This window comes from Lytechinus variegatus, chromosome 4 (assembly GCF_018143015.1).
Source record: "Lytechinus variegatus isolate NC3 chromosome 4, Lvar_3.0, whole genome shotgun sequence".
NCBI lineage: Eukaryota > Metazoa > Echinodermata > Echinoidea > Temnopleuroida > Toxopneustidae > Lytechinus > Lytechinus variegatus.
The window spans coordinates 42,472,447-42,499,867 of record NC_054743.1 but is presented as its reverse complement, the minus strand read 5'-3'; the positions used below and the strand labels follow the sequence as shown (position 1 = coordinate 42,499,867).

At 37.6% G+C, this 27,421-nt stretch overlaps 2 protein-coding genes across 2 annotated transcripts in view; one reads left to right on the top strand and one right to left on the bottom strand.

Moving 5' to 3' along the window:
- Window positions 1-11,461: 11,461 nt before the first annotated feature.
- On the bottom strand, window positions 11,462-17,881 carry LOC121413002. Its single transcript, XM_041605765.1, has 2 exons — window positions 17,695-17,881; window positions 11,462-16,761 (listed from the first exon to the last, which is right to left on the bottom strand). Exon 2 carries the CDS (start codon window positions 16,685-16,687, stop codon window positions 11,462-11,464), a length of 5,226 nt encoding a protein of 1,741 aa, XP_041461699.1. The 5' UTR covers window positions 16,688-16,761; window positions 17,695-17,881.
- Window positions 17,882-18,798: 917 nt separating this feature from the next.
- Window positions 18,799-27,421, top strand: part of LOC121414098 (NFX1-type zinc finger-containing protein 1-like) — a 31,941-nt gene continuing 23,318 nt past the window's right edge. Inside the window, exon 1 of the mRNA XM_041607160.1 lies at window positions 18,799-19,089. The gene's annotated coding sequence lies outside the window, so the exon portion shown is untranslated. The remainder of the gene's footprint in view (window positions 19,090-27,421) is intronic.

Sequence of the window (27,421 nt, the reverse complement as noted above, 5' to 3'; positions counted from 1 at the left end):
GTGTGAGGGCGGGGAGTGTGAGTTAGGCTGGATGCATACGTTAGTGTGAGGGACTGTGCGTGTGTGACATGTTTGAGTATTTACGTTCAACGTAATTCGAAAGATGCTTCCGAAAGGCAAGAGCTGCCAATCGGTGTATTAAAGATGAATTTCTTATTTTTTACATCCGATTTTGATGAAATTTTCAGTGTTTTGCTTGTTGGATTTTTCTCTTTTTATCAAATAAACTTTTTTGTTGGGATGGACTTGTCCTTTAAGGTAGTAAAACATACCATGTACAGTCCGAATCGCCTGTGAAATATATTTTTCCTTTAAAAAAAGCATGTTGATCTGAACATGTAGGTCTGTGATCTGAATAAATTATTAAGTGTATTACTTTTTGTAAGCGAGTTAAAAGAACTTTAGAGTATATTTTTACATCGAAATTAATCAATGAAATAAGTCGATAATTTTCCTAAATCTTTTCTCTTTGTTTGGTTTATCAACGTAACAACACTCTGTTTTTTACTTGAAGATAATTCGGATTTTATAGTAATAATAATTCAATGCCGCTACCAGAGGGTCAGATAAAATGAACCGCTTGGAATGTTTATTGTCCATGTCTCATTAAATCAAATGTAAAAGAATATGAGTTTGTGATTCGCGCTCGCAACATCTTGCGAGGATGCCATTTCAAGAGTAATGAGCGCCCCAATGACTAAATATCGTTTTTAATAACTTCAGATTTTAAAACTTTTCCAAACCGGTCGCTCACTCCGTTCGCTCGTGGAAAAACAAGCCTAAATAATATGATTATATGAATATAAAACATGCCCAAGTCCAGAGGAGGTAATTTCGAGAAAACTGAAAAAACGAGATTTTTTTTTATTTGTGCAATTAAAGTATATTTGGCCAAAAGACATCAGAGAACATCATAAAACAAGTTAAGTGTACGTGAACATTTTTTTAATTAATATTGATATTTGAGTTGCTTGTGGGTGAAGCCTTTTGTTTGGTGGACTGGGGTCGCTTTAGAATTATAGGGACTTGAGTCATTCTTACATTCATAAACATGGTAGACTTCTGCAGTAAGCAGTACAAGTAATGAGAGAGGGCGCTATGATATGATGTAAAAAAGCCAAAGTCATAGACTTTCGGGTAGGCTGTCCCCATCATCTTATTTTTGTTTAACGTCAGGCAGTGTCAACGTGTTGATCTACCTACTATGTTTTGAAACATGACTTACCCCTCACCCAGTGGCGTAACTACGTAACCACCCCCTCCCCCAATCGACTGGCCAAAAAAAATAAGGGGAAAAGGCGAAAAAGAGGGAGAAAAGAAGAAAAACGTAGCGGGAAAGAAGAAATTATTGTTTATTATAATTATAATAATAAGTTATATTACATAAAAAAATATTTTTTTCATAACTTTATGAAACAAAATTTGCTCAGGGAATATGTCTTCATTGTTCCGGGTGCTTGCATTGTCTGTCTAAGGAGATATATGATCCTGTTGTACTAAAACCTCCCGTTTTCAAGTCAATCACCAAATATATTTCCTCGCACTTCGAGTTATTATTGTTTTATGTAGTGATATATACTTTTTATCATGACTACTTAAAATGATTGCCCCCATTTTAAAGTCTTAAAATGTCCTTTTTTTAAATCAGAATATCAAAAATTTTCAGCTCGCGCTTCGCGCTCGCATCATTCGGTTAGTGAAATACGTATGGTCTTGGTGAATTCCTATAAACAAGCCTTAGAAAGCCCCTCTTGATTAGTGAGATAATCATGATTATAATGACTTCAAAAAGTGCTTCATGTGTTTAGATGTAATTCTAACAAAATCAGCAAGCGCTTCGCACTCGCATTAGAGGACTATGGTGAGATATAGATACTTTAATGGATTCTTTTTAAAAAAAAGTCCTTAAAATATCCCTGTTTGGGGTCAATATATGCAAAAACTTTCAGCTCGCGTTTCGCGCTCGCATTGTTTGTTTAGCGAGACAGGTACGTATCATGATTACAAAAATTTGCTAATAATGTCCCTTTTTAGGTCTGAATATAAAAATTTTCAGCTCGCGCTTCACGCTCGCATTGTTTGATCAGTGACATACATATCCGTTTAATGGCACTGTCCTTAAAAAGTCTTAGGTCAGTAAACCTTGCAACTGAGCGCCCCCCCCCCATGCCGTGACCCACGGTACGCCACTGCCCTCACCGCAACCAACCACATGGGATGTGTCCTGTTTATTTTATTCAGGTTCATGATGTAAAATAAGTGGAGAACAAAATGGGGGGGAATTCAAAAGGGTGCATTAAAGGAAAATGACCATGAAAACCGACAATCGTCTTTAAAATTGTTTATTTTCAGGTCAATTTTTCAAAAATTTCAGCTAGCCATTTGCGCTTGCATTATTGAACTCGTCCTAAAATTACTTCCCCGATCCCCCTACCCCACTCCGACTGGCGTACAGATGTTGGGCTTGGCCGCTTGGGGGCAATGAACCAAAAAAAAAACCTTGTCCAAAAAAGAATGAAAAAAGAAGGGGAAAAGGTAAAATGGGATATATATTTTTAAATACCATGTCAAAAACCTATAACAAAACTAGATATTTGCATTAAAAAATATAGAAAAAATGCTACGTCGCTCTCTATTCGTTAGCAGCTTTTATATTTCATGTTTGTACTTTATGCCATGTCTTGCCTCTGACCCCCCCCCCCTTACTATCCTTAAAAAAATCATTCACAGAAAACAAAATTTATGTAGGTTACCACAACCATGAACAACGATCGCCTGAGGGTCATTCACAAAAAAATGATACAATTCACAAAAAACGTGTCTCGACTATCTTATGTCCGCTAGCTTCACAACCCTGAACATTTTCTACAATTTTTTTTATCAAGAAAATAACAATAATAGACTAGTTTCACAAAGCATATGCGACCAGTGACTTGCAAAGCTCTAATTTTATTACAAAAGCCTTTTAGTTTTGCTTTTTGTTAGAATAGACACTGTCTCGGGTCAGTTTTAGATTTTACTATCATTCTCTTTTATAAGTACTCTGTATTTCTTACCTACATTGATGTCTGGTGAGGGCAGCATGGTGTAAACGTCTGACATACTGCGCTTATCCTAGAATTTGATGATCACTTTGTGATTAATTTCACTTTTAACTTTGTCCCAAATTTATTTTAACCTCCGTAACGAATAGTGCCACAAGTTTTTTCTCCCTTTCAAAGTGAATTATATTATATAATAATGTGTCTGCAAGTAGAGTGATAATCAATAATAAATAATTGATAGGGAATTATCATATGTGTTTCCTGTTTTACACGAAAATAAAGGACTATTCTTACAAAATGAAATGTATGACTAAACAGATTTAACATCCGTAACGCACCTTAAGAAGATATGCACTTTAGCAGTTCTGTTGAGAATTCAGTATTATATAGAATAAGAGACACCTTTCATAATAAATACAGTTTGCAAAGTTAGGGCTGCTACATAAGGACCACGTTGGACCTTAAAGCATAAAGACATTAACTTCCGTAACGCATTAACTTCCGTAACATTTTTTCTTGAATTTGCTACAAATTTGTGCTATATTGAATCACTCCGGATCATACAGATATAAATCATATAAGGTACCCTCCACCTACTTACCCATAAAAATGATAGCTATTCATCCGTGTAAAATTATTATTACAAACCTTATTTTCGACATCACTTTGTACAGAGCGAAAATTGTCAGCGAAAACAATTCCCCGCGAATTATATACGATATTTAATGCTTTTGGAATTTTAAATAATTCATACTACAAATTTGGAATATTGGCATCTTCTTTAGAACTTAACAATTTTAACTTCCTTTGCTATATAAAGTGCATTAACTTCCGTAACAATTATTGTTACGGAAGTTAATACACTTCTTTGATGTACTTTGCTGAGATTGATAGTACGATTCTAGTTCCATAACATGTGACATGGCTTTGTCTAATGCTGAAGTCGGCAGAAACGGTGGAAAGAAAGGGAATAAGGAGAAACAAAACTTTCATGGACAAGGAAACAGAAAGGAAAACTATTTGCAATGACTCATGAGCAATGATGAGGAGGGCTATTTCACCGATCAAAAATGTGAGCGCAAGCGCGAGCTAAAACTTGTGTATGGTCTAACCTGAAAACTTGAGATTCTAAGCATTTTTTGTAAAAATGATCAGGAGGATATGTGAATAAACTATTAATGTGAGTACAAAGTGCTAGCTGGTTTTTTTAGTATTCTGACTGAAACCTTGACATTCTAAACAGTGTTTGTACCAATTACAAGGATGGGTATCTTAATTGATGCGACTGTAAATTTGTTATGTTTTGATCTGAAAACAATCATTTTTGGACGTTTTAATTTGAGAACAAGATATATATCCAATAAACAATTATTGAAAAGGTAAAACGCGCGCTTTTTGAAGTTTAGAACTCAAAACGGGACATTCTATTAACTTTTTGTAATCATAAAAAGGATGGGTGTCTTGCTAAGGAACTGATGCGCAGCGAGTGCAAAGCGCTAGCTGAAAATGTGTCATTCCAATATAAAAAGAGACATTTTAAGCACGCTTTCAAATAAATAGGATATAAATTGAATAAAAAAATAATTTCATGCAATAGAATACAAAAGAACAAGTGGGGGTTACATGTATGTACACCATCAATCAACTCTTTTAATATTCATGAAGATATGCATAGACCAAACTGTTCCCCTGAAATAATGCAAATCTTCAAAATGGCATTACTTCGTTATTCCTTGTTCGATGTTGATCATATTTGCAGTATTATATTTTTTCAGATTATTATCTGTTCAGAACATATTTTTTTTGCCTGGATGACCCCTTTAATGCACATGAAAACAGCTGAAATATTTCATATAGGTCTACCTACATGAAAACGTAGAAAGGGGTATTCAAACACTCAAGGTTTGTGGAATTTATTAATGAAATACGTATTTCGATAATCAAACATTTTGGCATTCATCATTTTTGTAAATCATTTTTGTAACAGGATGCGTAATTGGGTATCTCGATGAAACAAAATAATGAAACAAAAATCGCGATTAGATCATATAGATTCCATTAATAATTTATGTATTTCTGATATTTTAGCCTCTTGTTTCATTTACCTCACTTTATTATTATTCGTTTCCCCATGTCCTTTTAAATGTTTTTTTTTCTCTTTCTCTCTCTCTCTTTTGGCTATTGGCAAGCGGCGGGATTCCTCGTAACCCAGAGAACTCATCCTGGTTACGGGACTACGATTGTTATACTTTGTTTATTGCCAGAAACTTTTAAGATGAACTACAATTCTGTGGCCCTGTTATTCGGTTTTCTCATTCCAACAAGAACAATAAAATTACAGTTTCCGTTTCATGTTATGTTTTCACATTTTTAGGGGGTGGCAAATTAAGCTATGCGCTCCACATTGATCTTTATTTATTAAAAAAAGGTAATACGAATACCAAAATATGGATTTTCCTAACCTAACAATAAATATTGCAATTTGTAACTTGATTTAACTTCCGTAACGAAGATTGACAAGGGTAAAGGCCACTCGATGATTTGATGGTAAAGTATCTTGGGATTCCCAGAATTGGTCATGCATTTCTAAGAATCTTGCTTAGGATTACTTGAGGCCAGAAACTTCTAAGATGAACTACAATTCTGTGGCCCGGTTATTCGGTGACCAAGAACGACAACAAAAATGACAGTTGTCCGTTTCCTGTTCTATTTTTAACATTTTTTATTTGGGGGGGGGATTAAGAAATGCGTTCCACATTAATATTAAAAAAATGATATACGAATACCTTGATATGGATGTTCCTAAGCTAACAAAATAAGTATTGCAACTTGTAACTTAATTTTAACTTCCGTAACGAAGATTGACAGAGTTAAATGCCATCGAGAGAATTTAATGGTAGACTATCTTTGGATTCCCAGCATTGGTCATGCATTGCTTAGGATCTCAGGTTATGGATGAAACTTATTTTAAGGTTGCCTCATTCAAATTATGAACATCATACTGAACGAAAGATGTGCAATGATTTTTATGGTACTTTTTGTTATATGTTATTTGGTAAAATCCTGCTTCTGAAAAACAATATTGAATATTTTTCCATCTTGCAAACATTTTGGCTTCAGAGATAAAATTGTTGATACCACACTGAAACTAAATTGTGTGCATTTCAATTCCAATCATTTCAAAAGTGATTTAATCGAGTAACATAAGTGGGCAATGCTAACGATTAACCTCCGTAACGTTGATATACAGTGCTCGAGTTAATCCGGTCAGTACTTCAAATTGACGCAACAGCGACTTGCCCCTTTTCTGTTGCCACTTTCTCATACATGGTACTTTCACAATATGCATCTTTCAACCCATTCTGTAGACTTCATTTTTACGATTTTTCCCCCCATCAATTGGTGCATTTTTCTGAGAATGACCCCTGAGCCTCTCAAGTACTCGGGGATTCCCCGGTCCTGGAATTCCCCAGTATTATTATTCAGGTTATAAATAAATTGTTCTTTGTCAAAGCCTGTAAATATAGTCCTTGAGCTCCAGCTGCTGTCGTCTATAGTCACACGATTCCTATTATGGCTTATAACATCCTTTCGTTAACTGTGTACTTATCAATTTAGGGGGCGGTGCCAGGGTGAGTAGGAGCTACAGAGACGGTAGGATCTGTAATAGCTCTATGGTAGGAGCATGATGAGAACATTTGAACGTAACGTCATATTTTAATTCTCTTGGCAATAGGCCGATCCTTTCTTACTTTTGCTTATTTCCTCCATTTTGCTTTTTTTAAACTGTTGGTTATTCGAGAATGACATTGGTGGCCATGATCCCATGTCCCTTCTGTATGCCCCCCCCCCCCCCCCCCCCCCCCCCCCATTAGGGAATTTAAGAAATCTCATGAAAAACCCTGTTTTATCAAACAGTTATCATAGTAACCTTCACACAATGATAATAACAATGATAATGATAATAATGCTGATACTGATAAATACGTAAAAAAATAATAAATAAGATGATGTTTTATATACACAAGAAGGTTAGGAATTTAAGAATAGGAAAACCGTTCCTCGGCCCCTGATCTGTATTACTTTATGGTTGTGAATGAAAAGTGATGAAGAAAATTTAGATTGGTTTAATTATTAGTGCCTAAAAATAGCACTTTGAATATTCTGGCCAATTATTATTGGCATGGATGACGTTGGAATTGGCATGATTGGATAGGTCATGTCCTCAAAAAGCAAGATAACCATCATGATTATACTGTACATTGCTCTAACATTAAATCCAGAAGGAAATTGTAACGGGGTAGACCGAAACCAACATGGAGGAGAACTGTAGAGAAAGAAAGAAAACCTATTGGTGGAAGAGTTGGAATGATGCTAGAGCTTGTGCTAGAGACCGCCAAACATGTAAAGAAAGCGGGCACGAATGGGGATAGTAGTAGTAGTAGTAGTAGTAGTAGTAGTAGTAGTAGTAGTAGTAGTAGTAGTAGTAGTAGTAGTAGTAGTAGTAGTAGTAGTAGTAGTAGTAGTAGTAGTAGTAGTAGTAGTAGTAGTAGTAGTAGTAGTAGTAGTAGAGTAATACATCAATCTGCTGTTTCGCATGTTCGGAGGAGTTGTTTAACATTTTCTGAATTTTTGTTATCCTCCTCCTACTCCATGTACACAGACGGATGTCTGCCATTGGGCTTGTAGTGGTGCAGTAATAGTTTATTACAAAAAGTGCTTGGAATGTACAGTTGTTAATAGGTCGGAATGTCAAAAAGTTTTCAGATCGCGCTCCGCACTCGCATCATTTGATTGTTTAAGTATCGTCTTCATGTTCAAACAGTCCTTAACAGGTCCCTTTTTAATCTACCCCCCCCCCCCCCGAGTACTGAGTCTTTTTTGTGTTCAAAGATAATTTGTTAGACTTAAGCCACTGTGCTATATTATTCATTTCATTATTGTTTAAGGAAGTGAGATTTATATGAGAAAAATATTTGTGTCGTCAGTGAATAAAACAAAAGATAAAATGAATGATGTATTGATAATGTCATTGACATAAATTATTGTAAGTATTAATAATTGGCCTAAAATGGAGTATTGACTTACACCACGATGAACTAAAGTGAATCAGAATTATAATCATTAAATGTGATGAATTGTTTTAGATTTCTTAAATAATCTTTAATCGTCGGCGGCGGCGGCGGCGGCGGCGTCAACATCAAATCTTAACCTGAGGTTAAGTTTTTGAAATGACATCATAATTTAGAAAGTATATGGACCTAGTTCATGAAACTTGGCCATAAGTTTAATCAAGTATATTTGAACATCATATTAGAGTTTCATGTCACATGACCAAGGTCAAAGGTCATTTAGGGTCAATGAACTTAGACCATGTTGGGGGAATCAACATCAAAATCTTAACCTCAGGTTAAGTTTTTGAAATGTCATTATAACTTAGGAAATATATGGACCTAGATCATTAAACTTGGAAATAAGGTTAATCAAGTATCACCAAACATCCTGCGCATGAGTTTCACGTCACATGACCAAGGTCAAATGTCACTTGGGGTCAATGAACTTTGGCGGAAATCGGTGGAATCTATTGAATTACAATCAAAACTTTAAAAGTTTTTGGATCTGATTCATGAAACTTGGACATAATAGTAATTAATTATCGCTCAACATCCTGTGCAAGTTTCAGGTCACATGATCAAGGTCAAAGGTCATGTAGGGTCAATAAACTTTGGCCGAATTGGGGGTATTTGTTGAAAACCATCATAACTTTGAAAGTATGTTGGTCTAGTTCATAAAACTTGGACATAAGAGTAATCAAGTATCAGTGAACATCCTGTGCGCATTTTAGGTCACATGACCAAGGTCAAAGGTCAATGAACTTTGGCCATAATGGGGGTATCTGTTGAATTACCATCATAACTTTGCAAGTTTATTGATCTGACTTTTGAAACTTGGACATAAGAGTAATCAAGTATCACTGAATATCCTGTGCAAGTTTCAGGTCACATGATCAAGGTCAAAGGTCATGTGAGATCAATGACGTTTCGCCGCATTGGGGGTATTTGTTGAATTACCATCCTATCTCTGTAAGTGTATTGGTCTAATTCATAAAATGTGGAAATAAGAGTAACCAAGTATCACTGAACTTCTTGTGCGAGTTATACAGTAGTAGTTTTCAAAGTCAGCACTGCTGCTATGTTGAATAGCGTGATGCAGATGAGACGGCCAGAGGCATTCCACTTGTCATAGATTTGGATCAAAGTTAATTTTGTTGAGTTATTGATGAGAGTTTAGCAGAATGTGTTGCCGAATTTATAAAGTCTGTTATATACTTTTATTTCTATGATATTTTTTATATACTTGTGAGAAGAGAAATGGGGCGATAATAACTAAATTCATGAGGAGTGTCTTTTTGAAAATTGGATTGACTTTGGCGATTTTGAACAAGTCAGGAAAACACCCTGTGGTAATGATATATTAAAAATGTGACTAAGAGGATTGGCAAGCGGGTGAATAATTTTTTTAAAAATTAGAGACATACTAATTCTGCCCATGCCCATGTAGTAATATTGATAATTTCAATAGGGTTCGTAGGGTTCAAGAAAAGAGATGTGAATTAGGTTCTAAGAGATTGTTTGCCGAAATGCGCGTTTGGGCTGGTAATTTTGCTTGAAAGTTCGGGCCCGATATTTATGAAAAATGAATTACACCGAGAGGACAAAATGCATTTCATACTGTTTTATCAATTTAAAGATCGAGCATATTATTGAATAGCCACACCATCTTTGACCAGACACTAGTACTTTGGTGCAATGCGTGTTTTCATATCAGTACTGATTTGCCAAAAAAAATCAGTTTTTGTATTTTTTTTACAAAGGACACATCATTTAACAATGAACTTACCTGCACACCGGGTGTTTCAGTAGAATACAATAATAAGTATACGTCATCAGTGGCGTACCGTGGGTCACGGCATTGGGGGGGCACCAGTGACCGCGCGAAGCGCGCTCAGTTGTCAGGTATGCTGACCTAATAGAGACATTTTAAGGAAGCACTTATAGTCATTGTAAGTGGTTTATGGTTTATGAAGAAACAATTCAATCTGTAAAGAACAAACAATTGAACCGGAAATTAGACATATTTTGTCTATATTAAATCACACTTTGAATTGTACTTTATCAAAATAAATAATGAACCTGAATGAAACATCAAACCATGTCTCTTTGTGTGATTATTGACTTTTGCCAGCTCTATCTTAACTTGCAAAAGAACCATAAAATTATCAGTATTAATCATAATTATCTTCAAGAAATATCTGCATTATTTTCCTAGCAAATATTCAATAAAAAGCTACACCAGTAATCCTTTTGATGTTTGTACTGGAAAATAAATATCCAGGAAAATACAATAAATTCAACTTGAATTTAAGTATAAAAATTTCACTTGACAAAATGTAAATCCTACTCAAAACAACTCTTTAAAAGTTTGCTTAAATTCTTTTGACTAACCACATTAAATTGCTTTGGTCTAGTTTGATTCATAATACACTCAGTTATTTCATAAATCTGAAATGCTTGTATAATATCTCTGTCAATAATATTCCATAGATATATAAGCTTTCATAACCCTGGACATTGCTACTCATTGCTTTATATAACAATGCAAATTTAGTGTGCTAACTTCAGTTTTGGTTTCATGTCCCAAATATACGTAGCTTAATTACATAGGCCTATCCCTCTTTCTATGCAAAGAAACTGTTATTTCTTGAATAATTATCATCAAAATAATTTCTCCTCAACTCAATTATTTCTTTCCGTTCTCCTTGTCCTTGACAAGTATAACACAATGAATTTTATACCCTTTTTTCATACAAGTCTTGTCGCGTTCTGTTATCTATACAGCGACCTCACAATATGCAAAATTTATGCAAATGAACATTTAACCACGTGAACCTGAAGGTTTTCTTCACTTTCATTTTTACATTTTAGATAATTGGTTCAGAAAACCTTTTAAAACAATATCTAAGCACACTTACTTCTTTGGCAGGAACTACGAACTTTGTTTACACAATACTATTTGGACAAGCTTCATCCTAGCCGGAATCTGCTACTTTTAGGAGAAATTTCAGGCCCTCGGTCGAAACTTGTTGCTCGATGTTTTATGACATGTTTCGAAGCTGAAATTTTAGGCCGAAACCGATTTTTACCTAAGAACATATATTATGGTATCTGCAACAAATAAATAGTTTCGATCATCGAAACATCCTCCCGCCCCACCGGATGAGGAGACTTTTTGAAAACTTGAAATTTCTCAAACAAATATCTATCACATGACATACAAATGAATAAATACATGTATATCATATCAATAATTTTCAATGAATTGAGCTCAAATGAAAGTTCAGTCTCAAAGTCTTTAATTCAGTCACTATAACCTTCTGTTGGGTAGATGACCGCTAGTTTTGTAATGGGTCTACGATACTCTCCGGAAACAGTTTTTAGCTTCACATTTCGAACTTTACCATCAGGTCCCGGATAAACCTGAATTATTCTTGCTATAGTCCACTTTCCACGGATTGCATTGCTCTCTGCAGTCATTACAACGTCACCAACTCTAACGTTCCTTCGATCTGTGTTCCACTTTCTACATGGTACTAGAAGTGGTAGGACGTTTTGAGACCACTGCTTCCAAAAAGAATCCACTATTTGCTGGACAAATTCTACGCGATCGCGAGGATTCTTGGTTTGCTTAAATGGACCTTGTGGGACATTTCTAGAAGACCTGCCTAACAACATATCATTTGGACACAAATAATTTCCATCATCTGGGTCATTGCATTTCCGTCCTATCGGTCTCTCATTCATAAGGTTAGCTACTTCAAGAAAGCATGTATACAACTCAAATGGTGTGAGCACTTGCTCACCAATTGCTTTCTTGATTGATATTTTGGCACTTTTAACAAGAGATTCAGCGCACCCATTTTGGTGGGGTGCATTAGGGGTGATGAACTTCCACTGTATCCCCTTATCTGCACAGAAATCTTTGAGCTCATCTTCACTCCATCCCGATATCATCTCGCGAAGTTCACGTTGAGCTCCCACAAATTGCGTTCCATTGTCGCTAAGGATCTGAGCTGGTCGTCCCCTCACTGATAAGAATCTCCTTAGGACTTGGAGAAATTCCATTGTTGAACAGTCAGTTGCCATTTCCAGATGAACGGCACGCGTATTTAGACATGTAAAGATTACACCATAATGCTTGGCCCTCTTATTACGACCAACCTTTACTTGAAAGGGGCCAAAATAGTCACAGGAGGTGTAATGAAATGGTGGAGTGTGAGGTGCGACACGATTACTAGGTAAATCAGCCATCTTCTGGGTCTCACGCTTGCATTCTGTTGACCTGCATTTAACACAGCGATGCTTGATGGTTTTTGCCAAACGATGTCCTTGTAAGATCCAAAACTTGCGTCTCGCCTTGGCGGTTGTCGTCTCAACACCTGGGTGTCCAATCTCATGAACGTGACGTGTGAAAAGTAGAGCTATGTGATGGGAACCTGGGAGTAGAGCTGGATGTCTAGATTCATATGATGTCACTAAGTTCTCAACTCTTCCTCCTACTCTGATTACTCCTTCGTTATCAATGAAAGGAGTAAGGGTTCTGAACTCTCCTCTCTCAAATCTGCTTTTCAGACCCTTTTGCGCTTCCTTTGTCCAATATAGCTCAGCTTTCTCCAACTCTGCTGGGGCTAATGTCACATCAGCTTCTGGCATGGATTCTTTCTTGAGCTTTGACTTGAGAATCCGTACAAATCTGAGAACGTAGGCAGTCACTCTGACTAACTTTCGCCAACTTGAGAAATGTTCAGATTCGATGGGGGCAATAGATGTGCTGTTGACAACTAACACTGTCTGATTAATCTTTCGTCTCTCTAGATTCTCAAGACTCTGGTCGATATTCACCTTGTCTACTGGCCACTCTGTTTCGTCGAGATGCAGGAATCTAGGACCGCACTTCCATTCTTTCATAAGGTCGTTTACTGCGATTCCTCTTGACACTTTGTCTGCTGTGTTATCTTCACCAGGTATATGTTTCCAGCTTGAGGGGTCAGTGAGAGTCTGAATCTCCCCTATTCTGCTTGACACAAAAGGCTTATATATCCTGGCCGAAGACTTGATCCACTGTAGTGTTATCATGCTGTCCGTGAAGAACATTACTTTCTCAACTTCTAATCTCATCTCTTCAGTGATCGACTTGTACAGTCTGGCGGCTAACACGGCAGCCTGTAGCTCCAATCTGGGTATTGTCAATGTCTTTAATGGTGCTACCTTTGACTTGGATGCAACAAAGCGAGTCTCGAACTTGCCATCTCCGGTTTGCCACCTTAGATACGCACATGCACCATAAGCATTTTCTGATGCATCAGAGAAAATGCACAACACTGGTTTACCTTGAGCTTCAGGAGGTGTTAGACATCTTTCGAGAGATACTTCATTCAATCCTTTCATTTCCTCGAACAGAAGCCTCCAGTCCGCATCTTCTTCTTCAGTAAGAGGATCGTCCCAGTTGTAGCCTCTTTGCCACAATTTCTGCATCCCTATCTTGGCTCTTACAATCACTGGGGCAGCAAATCCTAGGGGATCATATATGTGGGCGATTTGACATAGGATTTTCCTCTTGGTTAATCTTTCTTGACTCTCTCCATCTAATCTTGAATTCAGTACACTGTCTCTCAGCTTTACTTTGTAAGAGAAGAAGGTGTCATTTTCTCTGTCCCAAACTACTCCTAGGACCTTCTCCTCAGCTATGTCATCTAGTAATTTCATCTTTCCTTGGGTGAGGTCTCCCACATCAGATTCATTGGAAATCCACCCTTTGACTTTGAAGCCTCCGTCATTTAACACTTCATCTATCTCTGCACTTAGTTTCCTGGCTTCATCTACAGTCTGTACAGAGTCGCATATGTCATCCATATACACATTCCTTTTCAAAACAGAAGCAGCATGAGGATGTGTACACTCTCCTTGTTCTGCTGTAAGCTTCAGAGCAATCTGGGCGATTGCAGGGGCTGGTTTGTCACCGAAAGTGACAACCTTCATCATGTAGACATCAGGTTCTCTGTTTCCATCCATGTCTCTCCATAAGAACCTATGGACATGTTGATCTCTCTCAGGGATTGACACACGATGGTACATCTTGGAGATATCCCCACACAAGGCCACTTCATTTTCCCTGAATCTTAAGAGCACTCCGACCATACTGTTCAAGAGATCGGGACCTTTCATCCAGTATTCATTTAACCGATGACCTTTGTAAGATGCAGAAGAATTAAAAACAATTCTGATAGGGGTGCTCTTTTTTTCTGGTCTTACAACAGCATGATGTGATATGTAATGAACTGGTCCTTCATACTTCTCGATGTCTGCTGCTGTGAGTTTCTTAGCAAACCCCATTTCTTCCAGTTCATGGATTTGCTTGTTGTACGCTTCCGCGTGCTCTGGGTTTCTATATAGTCTCTTTTCAGTTGACTCAAGGATTTTCACTGCTTGACTCTTATTATCTGGGAGATCATTAGGATCCCTTTGCCATGGATAGCCAATTTCCCACTGCTTTCCTTTCTTCTGTGAAGAAGCTCTGATGATCTCTTCCTCTTTCTGTTCATCAATGGTTAACTTAGTCTCTTGGCACTGACAACTTACACCTTGAGATTCCATTCGCCAAAACTCTGACAAGTCTGGACTCTGAACTGCTACATGAAGGACATTGACACATGTGGTTCGCTTCTCTTTACCACCAAAGATCACCCATCCTAATGGAGTCTTTCTTGCTATGAAGTTACCTCTCTTCTTTAGTTTACCACCTACTATGTATTTTGGATGATCTATTCCAATCAAGATCTCCACTGGCCCACTATCTCTGTTCAGGTTAGGGATATCAAATTGATCTGCGAGGTCTTTCAGACTAACAGCTTCTTCCTCTCTTATTGAAGGGACGCCGACACCCTCAATAATCTGGTGTTTCTTGGTTGTGTTTGCTACTCTAATCGGCACTCTATGTCTGAAAGTTTCCAACTCTTCTTCAACGTCGCCAAGCTTTTTGATTGTGATGCTCGTTTTGGTGCCTTTCAACTGGAGTCTCTCGGCGAGTGAATTTTTGATCAAACTAACTTGTGAGCCGCTATCTAACAGGACGTTTGCTCTAGTATCACTGTCAACGTCTATGGATAAGATTGGCAGCAACGATGCTCCGACTGTAGTCGCAACGTTAATGTCATTTTTACCGCTCTCATTTTCCATCTGTTGACTGGCTTCAAAGTGCAACAAAGGATGGTGATAGTAAGTGCACCCTTGCTCTGAACATTTCTGCCTTCTCCTACAGTTTGCCATGTAGTGGTTTTTTCCTGCTTTCTTTAGGCAGCTAAAGCAGCATCTATTCTCCTTGAAGAACTTCAGTCTTTCTGGGGCAGCCATAGAGATTATACGCTTACACTGATCTACCCAGTGCTCATCAGTCTTGCAATGCCAGCAGCGATGTTGTCTCTGAGCTCTGTCTCGTGGCTGCTCTTCATGGTATCTATCACTATGGTCTGGTTTGCTCTTTTCTTTGTATGACAAATGATGAACATTTGCTGACTTTCCTTCACTTTGCATCTGTGATCTCAATGGTGCTGACGCTCTCATCCTAGCTTTCATTTCCAGGTTCAGCCATGTCAACAAAGTTTCAAAGCTTGCAGCTTGCTTCTCTGATTCTTGGTATCTAAACCAATTCTTCCTATCAACAGCGCACATTTTTCTCTCTATGGTTGCTAACATGTGACTGTTGTCCATGTCACCCTTCTTTCCTACTAGCTTAAGGATGTTATAGCTTCTTCTAACAAGGTTGACAAACTCACAAAATTTGTTGTCTTCGTTCTCTTTCAGTGGTTTGAATTTGCTCAGGTCGTTGATTATTGTATCTGCAACAATTCTAGCATCTCCATACATGGAATCTAATAGATCCCAGGCAGCATCATAATCCTGACCTATGCCTTGGATTAAGTCGTGTGCACGGCCAACGAGACAGCTTCTCAGGATTGTCATTGCATCACGTTTTCCATAACGCGAATCAACCATGTGAACGAAGTCTGACTTGAATATCTCATAGTCCCGAACATCTCCAGCAAACTTGGGTAACTTCGGCTTCTCCACCTTAAAATTGCATCTAGCATCTGACATACCTGGAGAAGTGTCTGGGTTCTGCAGTGGAGGGGGATACAAGATTGCCGATTCTGGAGGTATAGGAGACCCTCCCTGCATTGGCGGCATCTCTAACTGTGGTAGTACTTGTTCTGTTGGCGTCTTGACTCCTGAGCTGGTTTGAGAACAGTAATCTGTAACCTCTATCTGCAGTTTCAGGAATTCTTTCTGGCAATCATCCATCCACTGTTCCTCTATCTCAAACTCAGCATCATCATCAATAGTCATAGTAAAGTTCTCATGGGCTTCTTGTAGGTCTCCATATGCTTGCTCAAACTTGCTGTATGCAGACTGAATTTCTGGCACTTCTCTGTTATTGTTAAGCAAGATCTGAAGACCGTTACTGTGCCTGGTAAGCCTGGCCTTCGCTCCCCTTCTCTTGAGTTTCAGCGACTTCTTGTCCTCTGCCATCGTAGTAACAACTCAGCGAAGTTCCACCAGAAATTGAATAGTATGGTTTATGGTTTATGAAGAAACAATTCAATCTGTAAAGAACAAACAATTGAACCGGAAATTAGACATATTTTGTCTATATTAAATCACACTTTGAATTGTACTTTATCAAAATAAATAATGAACCTGAATGAAACATCAAACCATGTCTCTTTGTGTGATTATTGACTTTTGCCAGCTCTATCTTAACTTGCAAAAGAACCATAAAATTATCAGTATTAATCATAATTATCTTCAAGAAATATCTGCATTATTTTCCTAGCAAATATTCAATAAAAAGCTACACCAGTAATCCTTTTGATGTTTGTACTGGAAAATAAATATCCAGGAAAATACAATAAATTCAACTTGAATTTAAGTATAAAAATTTCACTTGACAAAATGTAAATCCTACTCAAAACAACTCTTTAAAAGTTTGCTTAAATTCTTTTGACTAACCACATTAAATTGCTTTGGTCTAGTTTGATTCATAATACACTCAGTTATTTCATAAATCTGAAATGCTTGTATAATATCTCTGTCAATAATATTCCATAGATATATAAGCTTTCATAACCCTGGACATTGCTACTCATTGCTTTATATAACAATGCAAATTTAGTGTGCTAACTTCAGTTTTGGTTTCATGTCCCAAATATACGTAGCTTAATTACATAGGCCTATCCCTCTTTCTATGCAAAGAAACTGTTATTTCTTGAATAATTATCATCAAAATAATTTCTCCTCAACTCAATTATTTCTTTCCGTTCTCCTTGTCCTTGACAAGTATAACACAATGAATTTTATACCCTTTTTTCATACAAGTCTTGTCGCGTTCTGTTATCTATACAGCGACCTCACAATATGCAAAATTTATGCAAATGAACATTTAACCACGTGAACCTGAAGGTTTTCTTCACTTTCATTTTTACATTTTAGATAATTGGTTCAGAAAACCTTTTAAAACAATATCTAAGCACACTTACTTCTTTGGCAGGAACTACGAACTTTGTTTACACAATACTATTTGGACAAGCTTCATCCTAGCCGGAATCTGCTACTTTTAGGAGAAATTTCAGGCCCTCGGTCGAAACTTGTTGCTCGATGTTTTATGACATGTTTCGAAGCTGAAATTTTAGGCCGAAACCGATTTTTACCTAAGAACATATATTATGGTATCTGCAACAAATAAATAGTTTCGATCATCGAAACAGTAAGCATGAATGAAAATACGCATCTCATCGATCAAATAATGCGAGCGCGAAGCGCGAGCTGAAAATTTTGATATTCAGACCTAAAAAGGGACATTATAATGGATTTTGTAAAGTCATTTTAATCATGATTACTATACGCATCTCACTAACAAAATATTGCGAGCGCGAAGCGCGAGCTGAAAATTTAGATAATTCAGACATGAAGCGGGCATTCTAAGGCTTACTAGTAGGAACTCTCTAAGACCATCCGTATTTCACTAACCAAATGATGCGAGCGCGAAGCGCGAGCTGAAAATTTTTGATATTCAGATCAGAAAACGGAACATTTTAAAGACTGAATTTAGGAATTATCTCACCACTCCACTGATGCGAACGTAATCACGGACATGAAATGTTTCATATTAAGAACTTAACATGGGGCAATCATTTTAAGTAGTCATTAAAAATGAAGCGTATGTTACTACATAAAACAATAATACATTTGGTGTATATTGACTTGAAACGGGAGTTTTTCATACAACAGGTTTATATATCTCTTTAAACAGACAATGCGAGCACCAGGAACAATGACAACATAAACCCTGAGCAAATTATGTTTCATAAAGTTATGATAAAAATGTTTCCTATGTAATATAACATAACATGATTATAATGTAATATACCATTATAATAAATAATAATTTCTTCTTTCCCACTACGTTCCCCTTTCTTCCTTTCTCCCTCTTTTTCTCCTATCTCCCCCCCCCGTTTTTTGGTCAGCCGATTGGGGGGGGCACGTGCCCCCCATGCCCCCCCCCCGGTAGTTACGCCACTGTACGTCATGTAAGTTTTACTCGAGAATGGAATAGCCACGCCCCCCTCTGATCAGATAGTGCGTGTACATGTATGTGTGTATCGGTTAGGGTTTATCTTCACCGCGACAGAATATCGTTGACGCGAACAAATGCGACTTCTTGATTCATTTTGAAAACTACTGATCAGTTTACCTTGATATCTAAAATGTACCGTGACATGAACGTGTCTCCATATATAAAACGATTAAGGCTGACATGAGGACAAACTGGAAGTTCATCGTGTTAAATTTGGTGGCTAGCCTGGCTGACATGTTGCACATCGCTGGGTTTTGAAACATGCAGTGGAATTACAATGCCAAGTGTTATCAAGGTGGTGAGAACGTAGTAATAGTTCACGGATTTTTGTTCCTAAATAAATGGGGCAACGCTAAAGAGAAAAGGGGAATGAAATCCCTCAGTTTATGTTTTTCAAGTAATAAAGAGAGAGAGAGAGAGACAGTGGGTAATCCGGGAGATAGCTTGGCCGAGTAATTATGTACACTCGACATTCCTTTTAATCTGATGCATTCTCGGGAGTAAAAGCCTTTGACACAAGTACAAAAACAAACTAACTTGGGCAACAAAACGGAGGAGGGGGCTAAAGCGAAAGTCATTCTTATTATGACACAGTGAAAGATTGGGGGATGCAGTCAGATCATCACGATCCTTTGAAAATGCGATAAAAGACCCATTTTTTCCCTAGAACAAAATAGGCCTATCAATAATGTACTTATGTACGGGGAAGGGCCATGGCCCTGGTGCTACCAAGTCCTTGAAATAGTTCTTAAATTCACCCTTTTTCAGATCAGAATATCAAATATTTTGAGCTCGCGCTTCGCGCTCTCATTATTGATTTTCATAATAAAAAAAGCATTTAGAATGCCCAGATTCTAGGTCTAAACCTAAACACGCGCGCACGTTTTTTCAGATACGCAACTTTTTTAATTATTTTTTATTATTATTTACTTAAAACGTCATTTTTTGCTCGTGATTTGCGCTCACATTTTTAATGTAGGAAGACACCCAGTTACCCATCCTTTTCCTGATTTACAAAACATCAATAGAGTGTCCTGTTTCTAGGTCTAAAACCTCAATTTCGTCTCAACTCGCGCTTCACGCTCGCCTCAATTGTACAGTTATATATACCTATCCTGTTCATGATGATGGAGGTGCTTAGAATGTCCAGTTTTTAGGTCGGAATGTCAAATATATTCAGCTCGCATTACTTGATATTTGAAATATGTATCGTCCTCAAGGGTCCGGCTACAAACAGTCCTTATAAAAGGTCCCTTTTCGATCAGGCCAAACGTACACTAAAACTAAACAAATCTGTTTTCGCTCTCGCTGTGCAGTAATTTTATGTCACATAAGCATCTTGTCCAGAATCACAAACATTGTTCAAAATTTTCAACTTTCAGCATAAAATACAAGACATTTTCCATAAATTTAGCTCACGCTTCGCGCTCGCAATATTTGTTTACATGTATGTATCTATGTTCTTTTATAAGAACAAAGCTAAAATGGGCAGACATTTAACATATATATATATGTGTGTGTGAGGGTGTGTGTGAGGGTGTGTGTGTATGTGTGTATGTATAAAAATTTTCGACTACACGCAGTCGAAATTCACGTCTCCCCATCGCCAGATCAAGCCACCCAATACCAAAGGTGGATATTTTGTAAGATTATTGGCCCATCTTAAACGGTGGGGGTGGTGAAGTGCCCCTCGGGTTTCAAACAGTAACCTAAAGGAGAGAGTCGCCCCCCCCCCCCCTCCTCCCCCAACGGACAAGATAACTCCTCAAATCCGGCCGCCTATATCATGTACATTACGCTAACACCGCAGTTACACCCCAATGATTATTACTTCATTTAATTGCTTTTTTTTATTAATTCACGTTCATGATGTAACTTTAATGGAGAACTACATACTAAAGAAGGAGAAATTAAAATTCAGTATTTAAAAAGAAAATAGCCTTGATAACCGACAATCGTCCTCAAAATTGCTCATTTTCAAGTCTTTTTTGTTCTTCTCAAAATGTGAAAAAGGGTAAAATGCAATACATATTTTAAATACGATGTCAAAACCTGTAACAAAAGTAGATGTTCGTATTAAAAGTATTTGCTAGCTCGATCGCTTTCCACTCGCTCGTAGTCGTAGGTTTATTTAAAAAATGTTCTCACTTTATGCCATGTCTTTCTCCCTAACATTGTCATATTCAAGAAGCCACTGACCCCCAACCCCCCCCCCCCCCTTTAAACTGAGAAGATTAAAAAAAATCCTTCACAGAAAACAAAATTTATGTATGTCACCACCAACCATGAACACCGATCGACACCCATGCTATATACGCCTAAGCCTCTGAAGTACTCGGGGATTCCCCGGTTGTGGAATTCCCCAGTGTATTCAGGTTATATAAAAGTGTTCTTTGCCAAAGCCTGTAAACATACAGGGTGTCTCAAAGCAAAGCAGGGTGTCCATGTAGATAACAAACTCTCCTGGAAATGTCACATTGACAATATTTGCAAAACCATCTCTCGTAACATAGGCATCATAAATAGGTTAAAAACATTTATTCCTGTTACCTCTCTACTAACTCTATATTCTTCTCTTATATTACCATATCTCAACTACGGAATCCTGGTTTGGGGCAATACACACAAAAATTTACTAAACAGAATATTACTACTACAAAAAAAAGCTCTTCGTATCATTTCATTTTCACATCCCCGTTCTCACACTGACCCGCTATTCCTCGAATATAATTTGTTTAAAATCCAAGACTTGTATTTATTTCAACTAGGACAGTTTATGTACAACTATAAAAACGACATGATTCCCTCCGTATTCCACGATATGTTTCTTCAAAATAACAGTTATCATACATATCCTACCAGACATGGCGATCACTTTCATCTACCAATGCTAAGAACTATTTTTGCTCAAAGTACTTTCATTTTTACAGCCCCAAAATTTTGGAACTCTCTCCACAATGATATTCAACAGGCCCCCTCCATTAACTCCTTTAAGAGAAATTAAAAGTATTTTTGTTAGTATCCTACAAACGAAGTTGATTTGTTTGTAGGTCCTGATTGTCTTGTATCCATCTTGTATTTAACACTAAATTTTCCTTTATCACCCGGGTATCAATCCCAAATCTGTGTTTTCATGCTAGCGCTCTCGTTGATCCATGTTCAAATTTTGTTCTCCCCCCCCCCCTCTCTCTCTCCCTCTCCCTCTATCGGTCAGCCTAATTCTTTTTTCTCTCTCTCTCTCCTCCATCCTCTAATATGTCACTATATTGTTTTCTTTGTTCGCGTGTCTGTATGTGTGTGTGTCTTTGATAATACATGTTCCATATTTTTGTCACCTTATTTCCATTTTTGCTATCATTTCCTTTCTTACTCTAAAATAGTTTTTCCTATTATATTTATCACATTTTACTTTCCCATTTTTATGATATTGTATATTCGTTCAGCCGAATGAATTTCCATATTTACTTAATTTTTATTGCTTTGTCTTGTCTTAATTGCTTTATATAAATTATTTATTCAACTAGCTATAGGGGATCCACGCTCTACAAGCAATGCTTTTTTAGTGGATCCCCTCATTTCCATATACGCTCATACAAGCGTTTGTTATATAATTATGCTAAGTTAAAAATTATTTTGTATTCGTACTTTGATTTGTATTTGCATTCGATTTATATTTGTTTTGGAAATGAAATAAATTTCTTGAATCTTGAAATGTAACCTAAATTCAAAGGTCAGCTACATCGAGAATTCACGATTCATTCTTATGATTTCTATTTTACGTGACTGAGTAATTCCTCAACTTTCATAGGACATCTTTTTTAGGTCTCCATTGTCGCTGGTTATAGAGTTGTGATCCTTCGAAGACGAAGGGTACAAAACCTATTTTCCAGGTATAGGTTTTCGCTTCATCCGATTTTCCCTTCAAATTTCAGTGAAATGCTATGCGCATGCAGTGTCAACTTTTGGGAGTCACTGGCATTTACATATCAACTGCCTATCTTCAATCTCTGTTGAACCAAGGAGATATCACCTCTGTTGAACACATTCATCCCCACCCTACATTTGCACCAACCCCTTAAACGTTTTCACAGTACCTCCCCTGTAAACGCTGCATGTCGTGCATTGCCCTTTTGACCATTGCGGGATTGTGACGAAGAACATCTTTCTAATGACAAACATGTGCCCATTTAATGACCAAGGATGTGCTCAACCAAAATTCCAACTACACACCAGAAATGTGACATTCACTCGCAAAAGATGTTAGAAAGTATAAAATGTCCATGAAATTTTGAAGGGAGAACTCTAATGAAACCATAACTTTACCAACAAAGTAGGTACATTATGTACATTAAAACCCCCAAACTCGGAAAAGTAGGTTTTGTACCCTTCGCAAGAAAGGTGTCAAATTAAGGTTGATGAGTTACTAGTAATCAGTTAATAAGAGTAGAAATTACAAGAATAAATCATGTATTCTTGATATAGCTGACCTATGAACTTCGGTTACCTTTTTTTTTAGAAACACCCTGTGTAGTCTTTGTATAGCTCCAGCTATACTGTTAATAGTCACATGGTTCCTCTTTGGGCTATTAACATCCTATCGTTGCATGTGTACACACCAAATCAGGGGGCGGTGCCGGGGTGAGGGGGAGCGCTATGGAGACGGTAGGAGCATGATTGTGACTTCATTTTCCCGTTAAGATTAGTTCGCTTTGCAATAGATTAGTGTTCGCGAAGGACATGTCCTCATATATTTAGTAGTATTCAAGTAGAACCCTCACATGACCGTCAAATTGAGTATGTATGCATTTATTTGGCTGAAAGTTGTAATATGGGTTGTCTATTTCAGGAATCAGACGGGTGCCACCTGGCCACTCTTGGGCAGTTTTTACATCATAGGCCACGCCTACTTTTTCCACATAGGCCTACCTCTTATATATGACTTTCATGTATTACGGAATTAACATATCACATTTGGTATCAAATTAAAGCTAATGAAAATCAACTACAAATAATAGCTGGGCATTTAAATTGCGCGTTCGTCAGTTACAGTTCATTTAAAGTCATTAAAAAGGTCAAATTTCGTTAGAAATGTAAGTAATTCTTATATTAAGGAAGAAATCATGTTTAAATACAAACAATTTAGGTATTACATGTATATGCATTTTTGTAAAGGTTGAGTGTGCATGTTAAGAATCCCATTGGTGCTACCTTGCATGGCATCATGAGGAACTTTATTTTCTGACGTCATAAATTACACCAAATTTCTAACATTCCTCTTTATTGTTACTTTTCTATTGAGCGTAATAATTATATGATTTATATAAAATTGTTGGCATCCCTGGGCCAACGTCTGATGTCAAGAATCCGATGGGTGCTACCTTGCATGGCATCATGAGGAACTTCATTTTCTGACGTCATAAATTACACCAAATTTGTAACATTTCTCTTAATTGTTACTTTTCTATTCAGCGTAATAATCATATGATTGATATAAAATTGTTGGCATTCTTGGGCCAACATCCGTTTCTGAAATCACACCATCCTTTTTTTCATAGGTCAATCCCTTGATTATGGCTTATGAAGTGTACGGAATAAACAAATTATTAGGTATAAAAATAGTGCTTATGGTAATTGAATATACATTTTAAGGTTAGAGAAAAATAAAGCACATGTATATAAAAGGTCAATTTTAGGTCATTTACGCTCATGAAAGGTCAAACAACGAGAGACTTTATCAGGACTTTCAAAGCAGCGTATTAAACATTTTTGTATCGAATCAATCCATGTGAGTCCAAATAATCTGCACAACTTTAGCATGTTACACCATGACCTGTTATATTCCTCTCTCAATTGTCCTCTGTCCCATTCCTCTTCGACCAGATGCTCGTCGGATTCCCCTTCCTCAACAATCTCGACTGAATGTCTTTGTAATAGCTTTATACTTCGTTTCACACTTGCAATATGAATTATGAAATAGATGATTCGATGGCTGACCAGCAACTACTTTAAGCCTGATAACAGGGTGACACTGACTTGAATTGACAAGTAAGTTCTTGTGGTCCATGGGCAGCAACCACTGTGTCATAAACAAGTACGAGCGGGCCTAATGTCCTGTTCCATGTACTATCAGCTATCTTCTGAAGATGTCTTGGGAGTAGAAGCATTATAAGTTTTTTGTGGCAACACTGACATTTTTGTTCTATCCGACTGTTCTTTCCGGTTTACGAGTCTTCTGCATACTCATGAAAAAGTAATTAACATCAAATTTATGGTATTAAAACTAGGAAAAAAATACTAGATGTACATGGACAATTCCTATGTAGGGTAGGATACCATGCTGTGTCAATATGGCAAGGGAAAGACTTCCACTCTAAACTTGCTTTTCAAATAAGATCTTACTTTGTAGATCCTGATGCAGAATAAGTTTTCTGGATCAATTAAAGCTGTAGTATTTATACTTTATCTCTTTCTTAACTAATGTTAAATGTGAAGGTCTCTCTAAAATAACCTTAATAGCATTACTTCACATTATTTAGTAAGAAGAAAAATGCTCCAAAGAAGAACCTACCCAAAACCGAAAAGTCAGCAAAAGAGAATAACAAAGGTGCTCTTCTCCAGGAGCTTTATCTGGAGAGCAAAGGTCTGAATGACTTATTAAAATTTGATATTTGTTATGCAAATTCGACCTTGTGTGACCTCAAATGACCTTTAGATTGATATGTTTGTATTTTATATTTCATAAGCTTTAATTTAATACCAAACATGGCTTCTTTGTTCCGTAAAATATGTAAGTCGTATTTAAGAGGTATAGGCCTAAGTATAAAAGTCGGTGTGGCCTATGACGTCGATTAAAAGGAAAAAAACCCGAGGGTGCTCAAATGACACCAAACATACCCAACTTGACGGTCATGCAATAATTTTTTTATCAAATCTACCCGACTATATAAAGAGCAAGATAATGAATCAACCGGTGAAGTCATCTGCGTGCTCGCGTGGGATTCCCTGTAAGTGAATATTTCAAAACATGACATATGCTGCTATTACGCTTGCACGATTCTGGGGCACGAATAGTTTAAAACTAGTTCAAGCATCGAATTGTGCCGTGTCGTTCCATGTCGTGAAGTGTGCGGGCTAGTGCGGAATAGTGTGTCGTGCTAAAATTTTAGAATTTCGAAAAATCCTGGCACGACAGTGTTCGTAGATTATTGTCGTGAACTATTTGTAAACTGTGCTCAACCTCTTCTGGCCAAGTCGTGCCATGGCACGAGTAGCACACACTTCTTGACTAGTTTTCAAGACTATTTCACGAATAATTCACGACTAGTTCGCTGCAAGTCACGACTAGTTTACGTGTAGGTCACGAATAGTTTATGCATACTTCCAACAAATCTCAATGTTGTTCGCGTATAAGTCATACGCGTATGCAGTTTAGCCATTCGATACGATTGCCATTTCGTAGCAAAGTATGCTCCGATGAATGATGATAAATTGAATCACGTGACAGTGCGTAAATTGTTCGTAAATACTGCGTTAACAAGTATCTATGCATAAACCATCTGGCGTGAATGTGGAGTGAACTAGTCGGGACGATGACACGAACCATGGATGCGCTTAGTGTCCCACATTTTCACAAATTGGCACGATAGAATCGTGTAATGCTGGCCTGACACTTGCACGACTTTTGGCCACCATTTTTTCGTGGCAAGTCTTGCCATTTTCGGGCACGAACTGGGAGGCTCCCGCACTGTTTTACGACTTTTTCACGACAAGTTCACGAAAAGTTCACGAATGCGTGCCCGTCAGTGTCCACATTGACACGAACTGGCACGACGAGTTCATTCACGCATAGTTTGCGCATAGTTTACGCACTTCCCGCATTGGCACGACGAGTTTGCGCAATTCGGACGGTGTCGTGCTGAACTATTCGTGAACACGACGTGAGCTGTTCGTGAACCATTCGTGACAGTCGTGGCATGGCGCGCACTGCCACGCACTGGCACGCATCCTCCCGCATCGTCCCGACGAGTTCACGACGAGTTCACGAACGGTTTGCGCATAGTTCACGACCCGGTGGCTAAATTTTGTTGTGACCAAAATTTTGAACATTTCTAAATTCTCGTCCCGACATGGCACGCAGTCACGACATGTCACGACGTGTTTACGCACACTTCACGCCAGTTCACGACTAGTTTGCGCACTGGCACGACTTGAGTCGTGCCAATGCGTGACACAAAATCGTGCAAGTGTCAGTCTGGCATAACGCGGGAACTAAAAATGATGCAAGTGTAAAAAGGCTTTCACAATATATGTTCAAAATAATCGCAACGGTTGTGAGCAGTCGCACCACCAATTGTGAAAGGGGCTTAATGCAGCAATCGATAGCTCGCATTGAGTCGGCTAACCGAGGAAACATCTAAAGAAGGAGACTGGAAATCTGCAGTACCTCCGATTGTTGTGACATTTGATTTACTTTTTGTTTTAGAACCCGGTATCCGATTATCTCTCGTCCAGTATTGAAAGACACTGATGTTGTTATTCAAGAACAACACAATCTACAGCTTTTGAAGAATTGGGAGATGATCAGGAATGTTCTCAATGAATGGACAAATGACTGTCGTGTGATCGTAAAC

Bases quoted from the DNA above. Each gene is read 5' to 3' on its own strand.
- LOC121413002 (XM_041605765.1), bottom strand. From the start codon at position 16,687: ATGGCAGAGGACAAGAAGTCGCTGAAACTCAAGAGAAGGGGAGCGAAG.